The 13704-nt window shown below is 43.6% G+C and overlaps 1 protein-coding gene across 2 annotated transcripts in view; it reads left to right on the top strand.

The window, feature by feature from the left end:
* ABL1 (ABL proto-oncogene 1, non-receptor tyrosine kinase) overlaps nt 1-13704 on the top strand; it is a 77776-nt gene that overhangs the window by 26453 nt on the left and 37619 nt on the right. Inside the window, exon 2 of one of the 2 annotated variants that reach the window (XM_048325430.1) lies at nt 2093-2158. The exons of the other annotated variant lie outside the window; for it this stretch is intronic. Coding sequence (XP_048181387.1) covers nt 2093-2158 — 66 coding nt within the window. The remainder of the gene's footprint in view (nt 1-2092; nt 2159-13704) is intronic. 2 annotated transcript variants of the gene reach the window in all.

Genomic DNA, 13704 nt, shown 5'->3' with positions numbered 1-13704 from the left:
CTGGTGCTGGTGAGGTTTTTGCTAATTTATTCTAGACAGTGAATTTGTTAGCTGGCCTTTTTTCAAGTGAAGAAAATATGTTTCAGGCAGGTTTCCTGGGTAGTGTCTGCATGGTAGCTGGTCCACACCTAATAACTGATAGCCAAATTTAACCCAGGAATAGAGGGAGAAGCAGGGAAAGCTCATCTGTCAATCTTCCTGCACAGTAGAAGCTGGTGAGACCAGCATATATACTGTACCGGACTAATCACAGAATATCTTCATTGAATCATTCCACTTTATCTTCTCTTTCCATTCAAATCTGGCAAAATTCTCCCAGAATGTCAGAGCAGTAGAATAAAATAAAAAATTAAGTTTGCTCTTTTTGTGCTGCTCTACGGCAACACTTTGCCTGTTGAAACATTCATGAACCCATCCAGTATTAAGTTATTTTAGTGGATTTCATGCTGCTGGTGCCAGGAGAACCTTTCTAGCAGCGATAGTCCTGAAGCAAATCAGTAATCTCAAGAATTTTGGATCAATTTTCTTGGGTTCTGAAATCTGGTGTGCTGCAAAGTGAGATAATTTGTGTTGTGTTCAGTTCAGAGCAGAATTGCAGAGGTGCCCAGTAAAGTCAAAGCGCTAGTGATTTTCACAGAATTATGGAATTGCTGAGGTTGGAAAAGCCCTCCAGGATCAAGTGCAACCATTAACCCTGCACTGCCAAGGCCACAACTGTCCCTTTTAGTGGTTCTTTCATTAATTTGCAGCTCTATTGCAGGATTATAAAACAGACAGAAAGAAAACCTGGTAAAGGCTAGTTTCCTCTAGAATAAACCAGCTTAATGGGATTGCTGAAGGCAACAGAGAGATTTTGATGTTGGGCCTGCTCCTCACCTAATGCAACCTTCGATTAAAACATTACAGTGTTTTGATTAAACATTACAGTGGAAGTTTCCTTGTTGCATTTTGCTTGTTTCTTAAATTCCCAGGGCAGGAACATTGGTGTTGTAGAAAATGATTTTCCATTTTCAGCATCATGATACCTCAGAGCTGTTTCTGAGCTCGGGGAGTACAGGTACCTGCACAGCACTGGCTCGGATGAGCGAGATTTCCCTGAGCTGAGGGCTGGACACAGGTGAGCAGGGGAAATCTGGCTTCTGGAACCACGACAGCAGTCCTCTTATGTTTCCATCTTGCTCAGTTCCAGGCAAAAAGTCATTCCCAAGACAAACTCTGAGGGATACTTGTTTTTGTGCAACCTGAGCTGCAGCAGCCTGTCCTGGTGGTGTGGGTGTCTGCTGTCTGTCTCTGACACCGGACAGCAGTCTCTCTAAGCCGTCTTTCTGTCTCCAGCAGCAGTAGATCCTCTGTCTGGGCAGAGGATCCTATCTGCAGTGCTGCCTCAGCTGCTGCTTTCAAACAGTGTCAGATCTCGCCTTCTGATTCTTAATGGTCTGGAGAGGATGGAAGGGGGAGGAGAGGGCAGAAATCTTCCATATTCCTGATTTTGACATGGCAGCAGTGGTAGAGCTTGGTTTTCATGCTCTGTGTTTAAGGCAGGGTGTGGTTCCCTTCTGTAAATTCTCTGATGCAAAGAGAAACACTCAGAAAATACATCTTTATTACTGCAGGTGTAGGATGCTTTAGGGTTACCTTGTCAAGCTCCAAGTTTCCAGCATAATACAGTGTATTTCTCAGAGCTGTGGATCAGCAGCACCAAGGGTCTGACCCTCTTTCAGTAGGCTGGTACCTAGTTTTGGATTGTGTAAGTCATTAGTTTGGAACACGTGGCACAGAACTATAGCCAGAGGACAATATACTGGATTATTTAGATAGCTTGATGTGCCAGGGAGATGAATTTTGACTCCATTCCTTTCAATCTTGCTCATACACTGAAGGAGCAGGGGAGCAGCTTCAGCAGCTCAAAGCTGGCCTGCTCCAGCTGCCCCAGAAGAGCTCTTGGTTGTGTCAACACCAGAGACTCAGCTCTCTTGGAACCCAGGTCACGAAGGATAGCATGAGGCCATTTTTTCTGAGTTCTTCCCCTTTTCTGCAATTCCTGAAACATTAATCAGCCTTTTTGAAATAACTGCCATCGTTTTCCAACCAGGGGTGTCCATGAAGCAGCGCTCCGTCGCTGGCCACGATGACACTGCTTGGCACGAGTGGCTGCCAGGTGAGTGAAAGTTGATCTGGAGCTGTGGAGTGAGTGGAAATAATGTGGCCTGGGACATGTGTATGCAATTTGTGCAGATGATTCAAGTGAGAGCCATGGCAACTGAGATAAACAGAGGGAAAGATAGTGGAAAACCAGCAGTGGTTTCATTTTAATAGCACAGCCTTGATTCCAGAGAGCTCAGATGTTTACTAGAAGAGCTCCATCTTCCTGCATCTCTTCCTTCCCACCACCCCCATTGCTCTGCATGCACTTAGTCATGAGATCAGATGGCTGCTTGGATGAAGCACTGCAGGCCAAATTCCACTGATCCTACTTGAGCAAAAAGCCATCACCTGTCTTCAAATACAGGCTGCAGAATTTCTCTCCCTGTTGGCACACCTGTGATTCAAAGGACCCTCATAAAAATGCATCTCAGAGCTTCCCATGAAACAAAACGCACTTTCTGAAAGTGTTGCAGATTATTTGACCTAGTACTGAGCTTGGGATGTGCTTTTCTTAGAGGTAAAACTATTGGGCAAAATCAAAGCCTCTGCTGTGCAAAGGTAATGTCTAGAATGGAAAGAGTGGAGTGGAGCACACCAGGATTAAAGCACACCACTGCTGCTCTTCCCATGTGAAGTCAGAGTGAAGCTGGCTGATCTGGGGCTGTTGAATAACAAACAGCTCTTGAGAAGATCAAGTCCAACTTCCATGCCAGGCCTCCATCGCGTGCTTGGCAGCGGGGCCGTGCTAGTGTGTGGGCTTTGGGCAAGAGAAACCTCAGGCTGCAAGTGGAAACAACCCAGCGAGAGCAGCAGGCGCCTTGTGCTGTTCCGCCGGGAGAGGATTGGGAACGAGGACCTGAGTTCTGTCTCCAAGTAAATGATCCTGTGCTTGCTGCCCGCGGTTGTGTAATCTGGCATAGGGCTGCATTTTGGGTATGCTTATCCCAAATCCACCCCCCAGGGGAGCTGCTGGTGATTCACCTCTCTGAATCATAATTCCTGACACTTTTCTAATTGCTGTCCTTAGTGCGTCCTTGGTTCATGGGCTGCCAATCCAGTCTGATTGGAAGAAAAGAGCTTTCAAGCAGTTTAAAAGTTTGCCAAATTCCTACACCAATGCATTAATCCCACATCAGGACTCTGTGGCTCATTTCTCTGTTGCTTTGAGTGAACCAGGAGACGCAAAAAAATTAGAAAAAAAAATTTAGTTAGCTGTAGAAATGTGATAAATGACCAGTAACTTGATAGTGAGCAAAAGCATTCCTTGTGTGCAGTTTTCAGTTCACAGTTTGTAAAACCGAGTGTGTTTTTCTGATAGAAAATCTGCTCTTTTTGTTAAGAACTGGCAGGATCCTCACTCCTCTGTCTTTCCAAGATAGTGCAAATACTAATTTAAAAATCTATATCTAAATAAAGTTGTTTGCATATATTAACACTAGATATCTTTTTCACATGTGGTTCAACATAAAGCTCCCAATGTCTGTACAGAGAATGCAAAGCTCTGTGTGCTTTTTTTTTTTAACGAATGACTGAAAATAAGGATTAAAGCAAGTTTTGCAGGTACCCTCCAAGTCCTCGTTTTGCAGTAGTAATGGAGCCAGGGCTGTGGTTTCTGAACTCTTGGCCCACGTGAAGCCATCCTGCACTTCTTAGCACGTACATGTTCTGGTCCTGCTGCCTGCTCTTCTCCTGGCGTCTCCAAGCTCCTCATCTGCTCCATATTCTTAGGCTCAGATATTGCAGTGTTTGTGATAACACGTGTTACTCTGCAGTGTGAGGAAATGAATGGCAGGTGCTCCCTGCAAGGCAGGAATCAGGAACCCTCTGGTAGGGAAAGGCTTTTCACATTCTGCTCTAGAGAGTGAAGTGTGAACAGGTTTGTCTTAGACATTTATCTTCCTTAACTTGGCTTGAATGGAATGAGCAGGCTCTCCAGCAAGAAGGCCTTTTCTCTAAGATGTGTGTTACCGATGTTAGTGGAGATGATAAAACAAGACACCCATCTTTCTCTCTAAATTTGTTCTCCACTTCATTATCCAGTTTTACATTTTTATGTCACTTCCAGTTCTCTTATCATGGTGAAATCTTTCACAGTGGATAAAAGCCGAAGGCTACAAGCAAGAAACCAGAATTTTTCAGCTGCCTTTGCTATCAAGCTGCAAACATCAGTCAGAAGTCCAGTGTTTATTTTGCTTTTGTTACCATTCCTGTATAAAAAAAAAATGTACATAAAAGGGCTGTTTGCTGACTTGCAGTGACTGGGAGAACACAAAGAGCTGAGTGAAGGGATTCAGAAGGAAGAGAAACAGAGTTCAGTCTTGAGTCATGGAAAATGCTTTTCCCAATCCAGTGTTTTTTGCATGCATCTCTCCCCATGGTGGTTTCAGGTCTCTTCACAGAGTCCACCCAAAAGCACGTATGCTTAACCTGTTGGAGTGTTCCCTAAACATTCCCTTCTGGAATAGATTTTCTTTTCTTTTACCTGCCTGCCCTTGCTGGGAAGATAGAACTGCAAAGGTGGGAATCAGCTTGGAAAATTTAAGTGTCATTTTAAATTTTCAGGGTGCTTTGAAAGGGTGCAGCTTGAGAGCAGAAGTTTGCACTCAATAATAGAGCTAGAACTACAAGCCCATGGGAGTAGGGGCAGAGCTAGATGGGTCAGAGGAAGTGGTGAACCAGTGCTTGTAGGTGTTCTGTCAGGACCAAAATATTTTCCACAGGATTCAGAGTGGAAACTTAAGCTTTCCTAGAAGTATTCCCAGGGAGAAGTGCCAGTGATTAATCCATTTGCAATAAGGATAGGAACCGAAGTTTGCCCCCTGCTTCGTGAGGTGATGCCTGCTCAGGAAGAACACCTAATTTTCATGGTTCTTTGGTGGCCACTTTCTGCCTGGAAATGTTTGGAGCCTGTTTTGAAGCCGTGCAGAAGAGCATGCTTGCGTCATCCCGAAAATGCAGTGAGTCAGTGGAGTCCTGAGGGAGCTGTAACAGCTCGAACAGAAACTTGGAAAACGAAATGGGGATGGATTTAAAGATACAGCATTTGTGGCTGCTGCTCTCTTCAGAGATGGTCTGCACTCATTGAAGGCATTGGTGAGGAAGGGGTTCAGGTTTGCTGCTGTAAAATACAAGTGGAGCTTTATGAGTGATCCACCCGGGACAGGGTGTGGAACTGGAAGAGGGTGTTAAGCAAGTTCTCCTTGCCATTATACTCAGTAATTTGGTATTCAGGGAATCTCCATGAATTCTTCATTGATATGTGTATTTTGGTATGTTAATGAATAACTTATGGGGAGGGACAGGAAGGAAGGTGGGGGCAGCCTCTTGGTTTGGCCCCCACTCATCCTTTTCCTTAACGTTTTCAACCGCCTTCAGATTTGGGATGGTTTCCACAGCATTACGAGCTGCGTGTTGCTGCAGTGCAGCTGTGTTGGGATTGCTCTTGGCCCAGCTCATCTGGCCCAGGAGATGCCCCAGGTCCTGTCAGAGAACCCTGCGTGGTTTGTAAGGATGTACCCAGGTCCTTGCTGAGCTGTGTCACCACCATGGGGAAGTTTGCTGTCAGTGGATGCTGCTCTTTCTCTGTGTCCACCCCCAGCTAGACAAAGGAGACATGGTATACCTCCTTCCTTCAAACCCAATAGTGATCCACAGCAGGACATTTCAGGGATTAGGTGTACCCTCCTTAAAGTGCTTTCAGTTCCTGCTGTAGATAAAACAGCCAAGGTCTGTCATGACCATGTTGGTGTGCTGGTTGTTTTATTTGAAAGCTTTCAGGGGTGTGAACCACTGTAGTGTTTGGGTGCCTCAAACCCAAAGTTGAATTAATCTTTATGGTCTGTTTCTGGAGGGAAAAAATACAAAGAAAAGAGGGAAAATGGCCTAGCATGGAAGTCAAAGACAGTGTCTTATGCTTCATATATTTCCTATTGGTTCTGCTTCAGAATTGAGAGCCCGTTTTCCTCATTTATCAGGCCAGCAGAACAAAGCTGTTCCTCCCAGCAGAGGTAGTAGAACACAGTAAAAAGTCCTGAAAAATCTCCCCTCCAGGTAGGCTCTTTCCCTGCTGGGACAGAGTAACTTCAGGTGCTGAAGTTTGTTGGTTTATCTGAGCAGGGCAGGGTAGGAGGCATCAAAGCAAGCAGGCCCTTTACAGGCAAGATGAACTTCCAGAGTGACTTTTCTGTAAATAAAAGAATGAGCTTCTGGAGAGGATGAAGAAAAATGAGAAAACCTGGCTTTTGCCATTCATTTGGGTTTTTTTGAGCAGGAGCAGCTCAGTCGCTGGGCTCCCTCAGAGCTATTCTGACACTTTATTATCAAGAACATAAAAGCATTTTGTGACTGTGATGTGTATGCGATGTGTATGCACCTCAGCACTACAGTTTAGCTGTTTTATTCAGACCAGGAAAGCTTCATTAGTTCGTGTTGATTGAAGAGTGATACGGTTCCCAGCCATCCTAATGCAAATCGATGACTCATTTATATCTTAGAGTTGAATTTAAATTTCTATAAAATATTAGGCTTAGGCAAGTAATTGCATTACAGTTTTGCAACTTCTGTGGAAAATCTATTTTTTTTTTTTACACCTGAGGCCATATTTCAAACCTGTGACCTCATTCTCATAAAGCAAAGCTATTTCATTACATCATAGCTGTGCAATTTGACTTCTGATAACTGGCATATACATTTATGTTGGATCCATTAAATACTTGTCCACTTAAAGAGCTGGCAGGCATTAACATGTTAGCATGTAAATATTAATTTAAAAAAATTAGAAATTGGTATTCTTTTGGCCTTCTTGCTAGCAGTTTTGTTGAAAACAAATGAATGTTAGTTTTCCCTTCCATCATCATCCTTCTTGGTTTCCAGAAAAAATGATTAATGAGCTTTTGCCTTTGCAGCTGCAACATTTGATTGCAGTCTGACTTCACTAGTGATGAATACGGAAATATTTCTGCAGTTAATTGGATGTTATCAAATCCACAGCAGGTGACTAAGGCCATACTCAGATGTAGTTGTTGCAATAAGCAGGATCTTTGAGGGCAGGTTTCCCTCCATGGCACTTTCCCCCTTTGAACAGTGATACCAGTTCACACTTTATATTAAATAAATACTTGATGAGGAGCTTAGTGTCCAAGATCTGCTCCGTTCCCTTTGCTTTGAGGCACCGAGGTTCCCCAGCTGCTCTGATTAAAGTTCAGGTAAGTTGGATGGATTTAGGGTGGGAAAGGATCAACATGTATTTGAAACAGTACAATGTGTCAGTCTCATACAAGATGCCCATTTATAGGCTCCACATAAATGTCGAATATTTTAGTTTAGTATTTATCCTTAGCAATGGCCAACCGTCTTTGAATCCCCCTGAGTTCCAGCACTAGTGCTTCCTGCTGAAACGACTTAAAACACATCTTTGGTGCCTCTGCAGCTTTAAATTGCCTTTTTTTTTTTTTTTTCCTTCTCTGAGCCTCTTCTGTCACCTCTGTTTTGCCAGCAAGTCTTGTGAAAGCAGCATCCCTTGTGATTCAGATCAAATGACTGTCTGGCAGCTGGATGAGGACCCTTCTGTGGGGAGCAATCCAGGGCCATGGATGGCCAGACCCCCACCCTGGACCCCTCACTGCTTGGGGAGAGGATGCTCTGTACATGGGATTCAGCAAACCTTTCTCCCAGCATGTTGGGAGAGGGTAGCACCAAGATTAACAGGAATAATTTCTTGGCACCGTCAGCTTGGGAGCTGCGGAGTTAAATTCCTTCCTCAAGCTTTGACCCCGTGGTAACACCTCCACCACACTGATTATTCATGTTAAAAACAAAAACAACAAAGGGATAATTGCCCAAATTTTGTAAAATGGCTATTTCTGCACATTCAGCCTCAGATGGCGTTTGACCCTTAATACAGATGGTTTCACTTAATGTATTTTGTTTAAACAATCCCTGTTCCTGGAAGTGGTTTCAGAATAGGCTGTTCCTCATTGCTGTTCATGTTTGCTTTTTCTTATGATATTATAAGAAGCTGGAAGAGAGTGGATTCAGAAAAGGGCAATAATCAGTGTTCACAGGCATTTGTGGAAGCCTTTGTATTTTCCAATTAACATGATGTTGACTCCTCAAGCTTTCAAGACTGAAGTGGTTTGGAGCACTTTTGTCCTCAGGCTGTCGAGCTCACTGTGCTTCTGTTACTCCTCTGTCTGTGCTAGGAGACCCCAGGGAGGCCCAGCACATTTATGTGGAACAGCTTGTCACCTGGGATACCTGGTTTTCCTCTCAGGATAGGCTTCTTGGTGCTCCAACACATGAAAACCTCCTTTCTCTTGGATGCAAACAAAGTGTTTCTCTGCAAGGGGAGAAAAAATGGTCTGTTGTGCTTGGAACTATCTCCTTTTCATGTCTGCTGGAATTTCTACATGTGCAGACATTTCGCAGGTGGTGCGGGGTGTGTTGGTGATGCCGAGCACGCCCTGGGTGAGCTGTGAAAAGCCTCCCTCAAGTTCAACGTCAGGAATCTTAAAATCCTGCCCTGTGCCACAGCCACGAGGCAGCCCCACTTGATGGAAAGAATGTGAGTGCCCTTGAAGTACATGAGAAGTGTGGTTTATAAGCTGGAAGTTGGTGTATTGGGTGTGTTACTGAATGTTTCACATTCATGCAGTACCTTCTAACAGTGGCTCCTGAGGCTGGGACTTGATTTGTAGTTTGTAGATTTGTAGTAGTTACATTTGGAAAAAAAATAGAGATGCAAGTCAGGTAATTGTTTATCCACAGTGATAGGAGAAATCTAAAGAAGAGTTGGAACTAAAATCATAGCATGTCTATTCATAGCATGAAGCAGAATAGTTAATTTTCCCTTATTTTATTTCTTTATTTTTCCTAAAAGTATTTTTTTCTTAAAATCCAGGCCCTGCTTGAGGGGTTGACAGTGTAAGCAAAAGGGACCCAAGCCATCATCAGGTCTTTCCAAAACAATAACCTGCTAATCCTCCCAGTGACCTTGTGATGTCCTTTATAAACACTTCAGGCAGAATTAAAAAATGAGAGATCACATGGTCTCTGGGGTTTTTCCATTTTATAAATGGTGTGTTACATGGCTTAAAATCCTTTTATGTCACCTCCTCAATATCCTCTACTGTCCATGCAGTGCCTTTGCTTCATCCCCCTTGACTCCAAAGCTGCTGAAGATTTCTGGTCCTGATTCTTTCTATGAATGTTCCTCTGCTTTGAGATTAATTTTAAAATAGGTTCTCCTGGCACCCTGACTGCTGTGCATGTGGGAGGGAGGGATTAGAGGAACACAGCAGCTCTTTCACCATCTGAAAATCCTCTGGTCACTCTGGACTTGCAAAGACTGAGCTGAACCAAGGAAAGGAGGAAATCAGGATGTGTGGCCTAACAAAAACCAGTTTGTTGACTTTTGCTCTGGGTATTCTCACCTGATGTCAGTTCAAGCCAAGAGCCTTCCTTCTCCTATATGTTCCAGGCTGCTTTTGCTAGTTCACTAATTTTTAGTCTTTATTCTTGTAATAACTCAGTATGACATCTCTAACTTGGCTGGGCAGGCAGAGGAACTTGCATATCACTGGCATCAGACCTCAGTATGGACTGGCAATCAATGAGAAATAGGAAAAGTCATGAATTAAACTACAGAGTTGTGGTGTCTTCTATCTAGAACTTTATGGAACAACCCCTGAATCAGGAGAGGCTTAGAGTGGAGCTGCAGAGGACACTTCTTACTCCAGAGGGCTTCTCACCAAGCTGTGTTTTCAAGGACTGTTGTCTGTATTGCAGCACTGCTGCATATCTGGGTATCTGTCAGCTCTCTAGGAATTTGAGGCACTGCATTCCCTAGATCCAGGCTGGAGTGCAGCCAGTTACTCAAGGCTGGATGAAAAACTTCCATTTCAGGTGGAAGCACATCTCCCAGCACTGAATAACTGTGGTCTATTTGAGGGTCTCTGAATGATTGATGAAGTCTATCTATAGCTGGTCCAGTTCTATATTCACATTTATTTCTTTGGGATTTGTTTGTAGCTCTCTCAGTAGGAAAGGTTGCTATGATTAAGCTGTTTATACAACTTGTCAATACAGATGGTTTACTCAGCATTTTGAATTAAGGAACAGCTTTGCTGGCCCCCTCATGATGCCAGCACTGTTACTTGTGTGAACATACACTGATGAGAGTCTTCACATTCTTGAACTGGGTCACCACATGGTTGTGTGAGCAGCAGTGCCAGCAAAAGGGAGAAGATGGGAAAGGTGGGACCGAGGCACTCTGTGTTTAGCTGGGGTTAACTGGCTGAGGACCCTCACTCTGTGTCAGCAGGATTTCTTCCCAGCTCGTCTCAGTGTTTGTAGCACTTGCCTGCTTCCTGCCCTGCTGCTCCATTGTGCAAGTTTTCAGAGCACTCACAGGTATTTTAGTTTTGTGTTTGTTTGTTTAAATATTTGTGGACATCCTCAAGATCCTCTTCTTTCCCTGAACAGTGAAGTGACTCAGCTGAGCCTGACATCAGAGAAGTGTCTAGCTCACCCTTTGGAGCGTGGTGGGATGGCTTGGAGGGTGCCAGTGGTTGTTATTCCTTGATACTTGGCACTTCTCCCTATTTTCTGTCTGGTATGTGGGTAGACAGAATCAGCTGGAAACCTCAGGCTACATGTAACATACCTGCTCTGGCAATGGCTGTGATTAATGATGGGCAGGTAAAGAGGGAGTGAATAGAAAGGAACTTTGGGGGTTACTGGAGACCAGTAGCACTGATTTCTTTTTTACACCTTCCTTTATCTTTCCACTTTTGCCTGGAAAGGCAGAAAACATACAGAGGTAGTGCACAGTCCCATGTCATTTTCTAAATCTCTATTCAGTTATGACAAGCATGATTAAGCATACCAAAAAACCTCATCCTGAAAGGGCTCAGCTTAATAACTTTTGCCCCTTATGAATTCAGCATCAGTCTTTTGCTTTGTCTTAATGGTGCAACCTAGGGAGAATGTTCCCTAGCTCTTCCAAAAAAATCCAAATTAAAGTGCTTCTTTCAATGTGTTTTTATGTTTGGGAATTGGAAAAGAGCATTCAACCTTTGTGAGAGTTCAGCACTTGAACTGCATCCATTTATGCTCACCAGTGCATGAGCAAATTAGAGACCTCTTCCTGCATCCCTGCTCCAGTTCGACCAGGACAGAAGTGTATATATACATTTTACTTTTGTCTTTCCTCATGGTGAAGTAGCTCATTTCTGTCTGAAGTTTCTTCCTGTCGGCCCCAGCCTTCTCAGGAAAAAATATGGTCCTGCCTTTACGTCAAAGTCCCAGCAGGATTCTTAAAACTTCTTATATTGTGTCCTGACAACAAAATAAAATGCTGAACTGTTTGGAGAGAACCATTGCTGCAGGCAGTTCTAATTAACTGGAAGCTTTTCCTTTCTGGGAGTATATATTTAATTTCTTACTCTGGGAATAATAAGCAATTAGTGCTATGGAGCACTAGGCACTTACCTGCACATCTGAGGGAGGCTGAGAGTAGATCCTGAGGGTGGATAAATAGTGTAATTCAAATCAAGTGACTGTAGATGGCTTTATATAGTGGGTTTTATGCTTATATGGATGCTTTTTTATTTCTATAGTTATAAAGGGTTTCTACTACTTTCTCAAAATAATATGTATTCTCCTGTGGATGAATTAGTGACACCTGGAATTCCTGAACAGAAGGCACTGGCATTTGGGGATTTGGGTTGGGTTTCTGAGGGTTTTTCCTTGGTTTAAAAAAAAATTTAAAAGAAGAGAAAAAAGCACACTCATTGCAGTGTCAAAATATCTGTACATTGTAAAGGTTTCTGCCCATTGATATTGATAGTGTTCAAAGGCACTTACTGTCTAGGATTAGATCCCTAGAGAAAAATGATCTCTGCAATTGAATTTATCCTATTCTCCTGTTGCTGTGTGCGTGTGTTACTTGAAATTTTCTGCAATTCACTAAATTATGATAATCTTTGCTGAATTCAGTGCTGGAAAAGCTTAGCTGAGTGAGGACAGAAATGATGTGTGGCTGGGAAGGGAACCTTCACCTGCCCTGAAATGGCTGTGGAAATGTTAATACTGCTGTGAGACCTCCTTTGTGCGATCAACTTCAAGGCAAAGGAGTTGAATTGCTACGAGGTTTGATGGACTATTTGTTTATTTGTGCATTATTATTTCCTCTGCGTGGCTTTTAGCCCTTTGCTTTTCAAGTACTTTGGTGATTCCCACACTTGTGGCAGCGGCAAAGCGTGCAGGCCACGTCCATAGATCTGTGCCCCAGCCTAAACTCTCCAGCTGGGAGAGAAAATGCAGCACAACCACTTTGCCTGGGTGGGGAGAGCCAGCAGGAGAAAGGAGTTCCAGCTGGTCCCATCACTGGAATTCAACAGCTGATGCACAGAAGGTTTTCCACGTTGGCCCGTGCTCAGGGGCTCAGGACAGGTCAGTGTTCCCGCAGTGGGAATGGCGAGGTGCGGGCATGGATCAGGCGTGTGTTTACAGCCAGCCCTGGATAAACCTCTCCTCCTTCATGTTCCTCCTAATCCCCGCTGGGTCTCATGCGGCAGTGGTTCAGTAATACTTGTTTTCTTTTCTTCTTCTCCCCTTCCACCCCCTCCTCATGTGTAATTTGATCTCCGAGGCCTGCTCTTCTGCTTTGGCAGATTTTTCAGCTCTTGAATGGAAGAAATTAACCACTTAGTTACTGCCAGGACTAACCCCTGTTCACTGGTCTGTTCACTGGTCCCTCTGGCTCTTCCTGCGGATGTACTTGGACTTACACAAGAAAAGCCCACAAAGTCATCAGCCCTGAGCTCCCCATTTTAACCTCTTCTTTCACCTTTACTTTTTCATCTGCATTTCCTTGCCTTTTCATTTACAAGAGATACGGAAATGCTCCCACTCAAGATCTGAGTCAGTATTTGGCAAAGATATTTCTCTAAAATTTATTTGCTGATCCTTTCCAAGCATGTATGTTTTCTGATTGTGTCCTGGCTGTCTGTGATCTCTCTCTTCCCTGGGCTGGCAGAAAATACTGAACTTCAGCAGGATCCCTAAACTGATGGAATTCTACCTATTGCACAGGAACTTCCAGTCCCTGCTCACTCTTTTGCAACCTTAATAAACTGCCTGGACAATGGCAGTTCAGTCATTATAGTCAGTAGGCATTTATGCAATTTTTGTATCTTTAAGGCACGCTGCTATTTTTTTCAGATCTGAAAAGTGCAAGAAGCTTCTTTTTTTCTCTTTTCTTGCAGATGTTTCAAAAAACATTCAGTGGAAGAGGCCCAAAACTTTTTCAGTGATGTGTGATGAGCCTCTTTGGACTTGAATTTAACCTTGCAGGCTTCCAATGCTAATACTCCAAGCAATTCCCAGCGGAGCTCATGACCCGTCTTGTGTTTTCACATGAGTACAGTGAATACAGATCACCATTGCAGGAATTTAATAGTTTGTGAAGACAGATCACCACTGAAGGAATTTAGTAGTACCTTCTGCCTTGTTACTACCTTAAAAAAATAAGGATTCTGCTCTGTTGCTTGAAAGGAA

This window comes from Corvus hawaiiensis, chromosome 21, assembly GCF_020740725.1.
Source record: "Corvus hawaiiensis isolate bCorHaw1 chromosome 21, bCorHaw1.pri.cur, whole genome shotgun sequence".
Lineage (NCBI taxonomy): Eukaryota > Metazoa > Chordata > Aves > Passeriformes > Corvidae > Corvus > Corvus hawaiiensis.
This window is presented reverse-complemented; position numbering and strand designations above follow the sequence as displayed.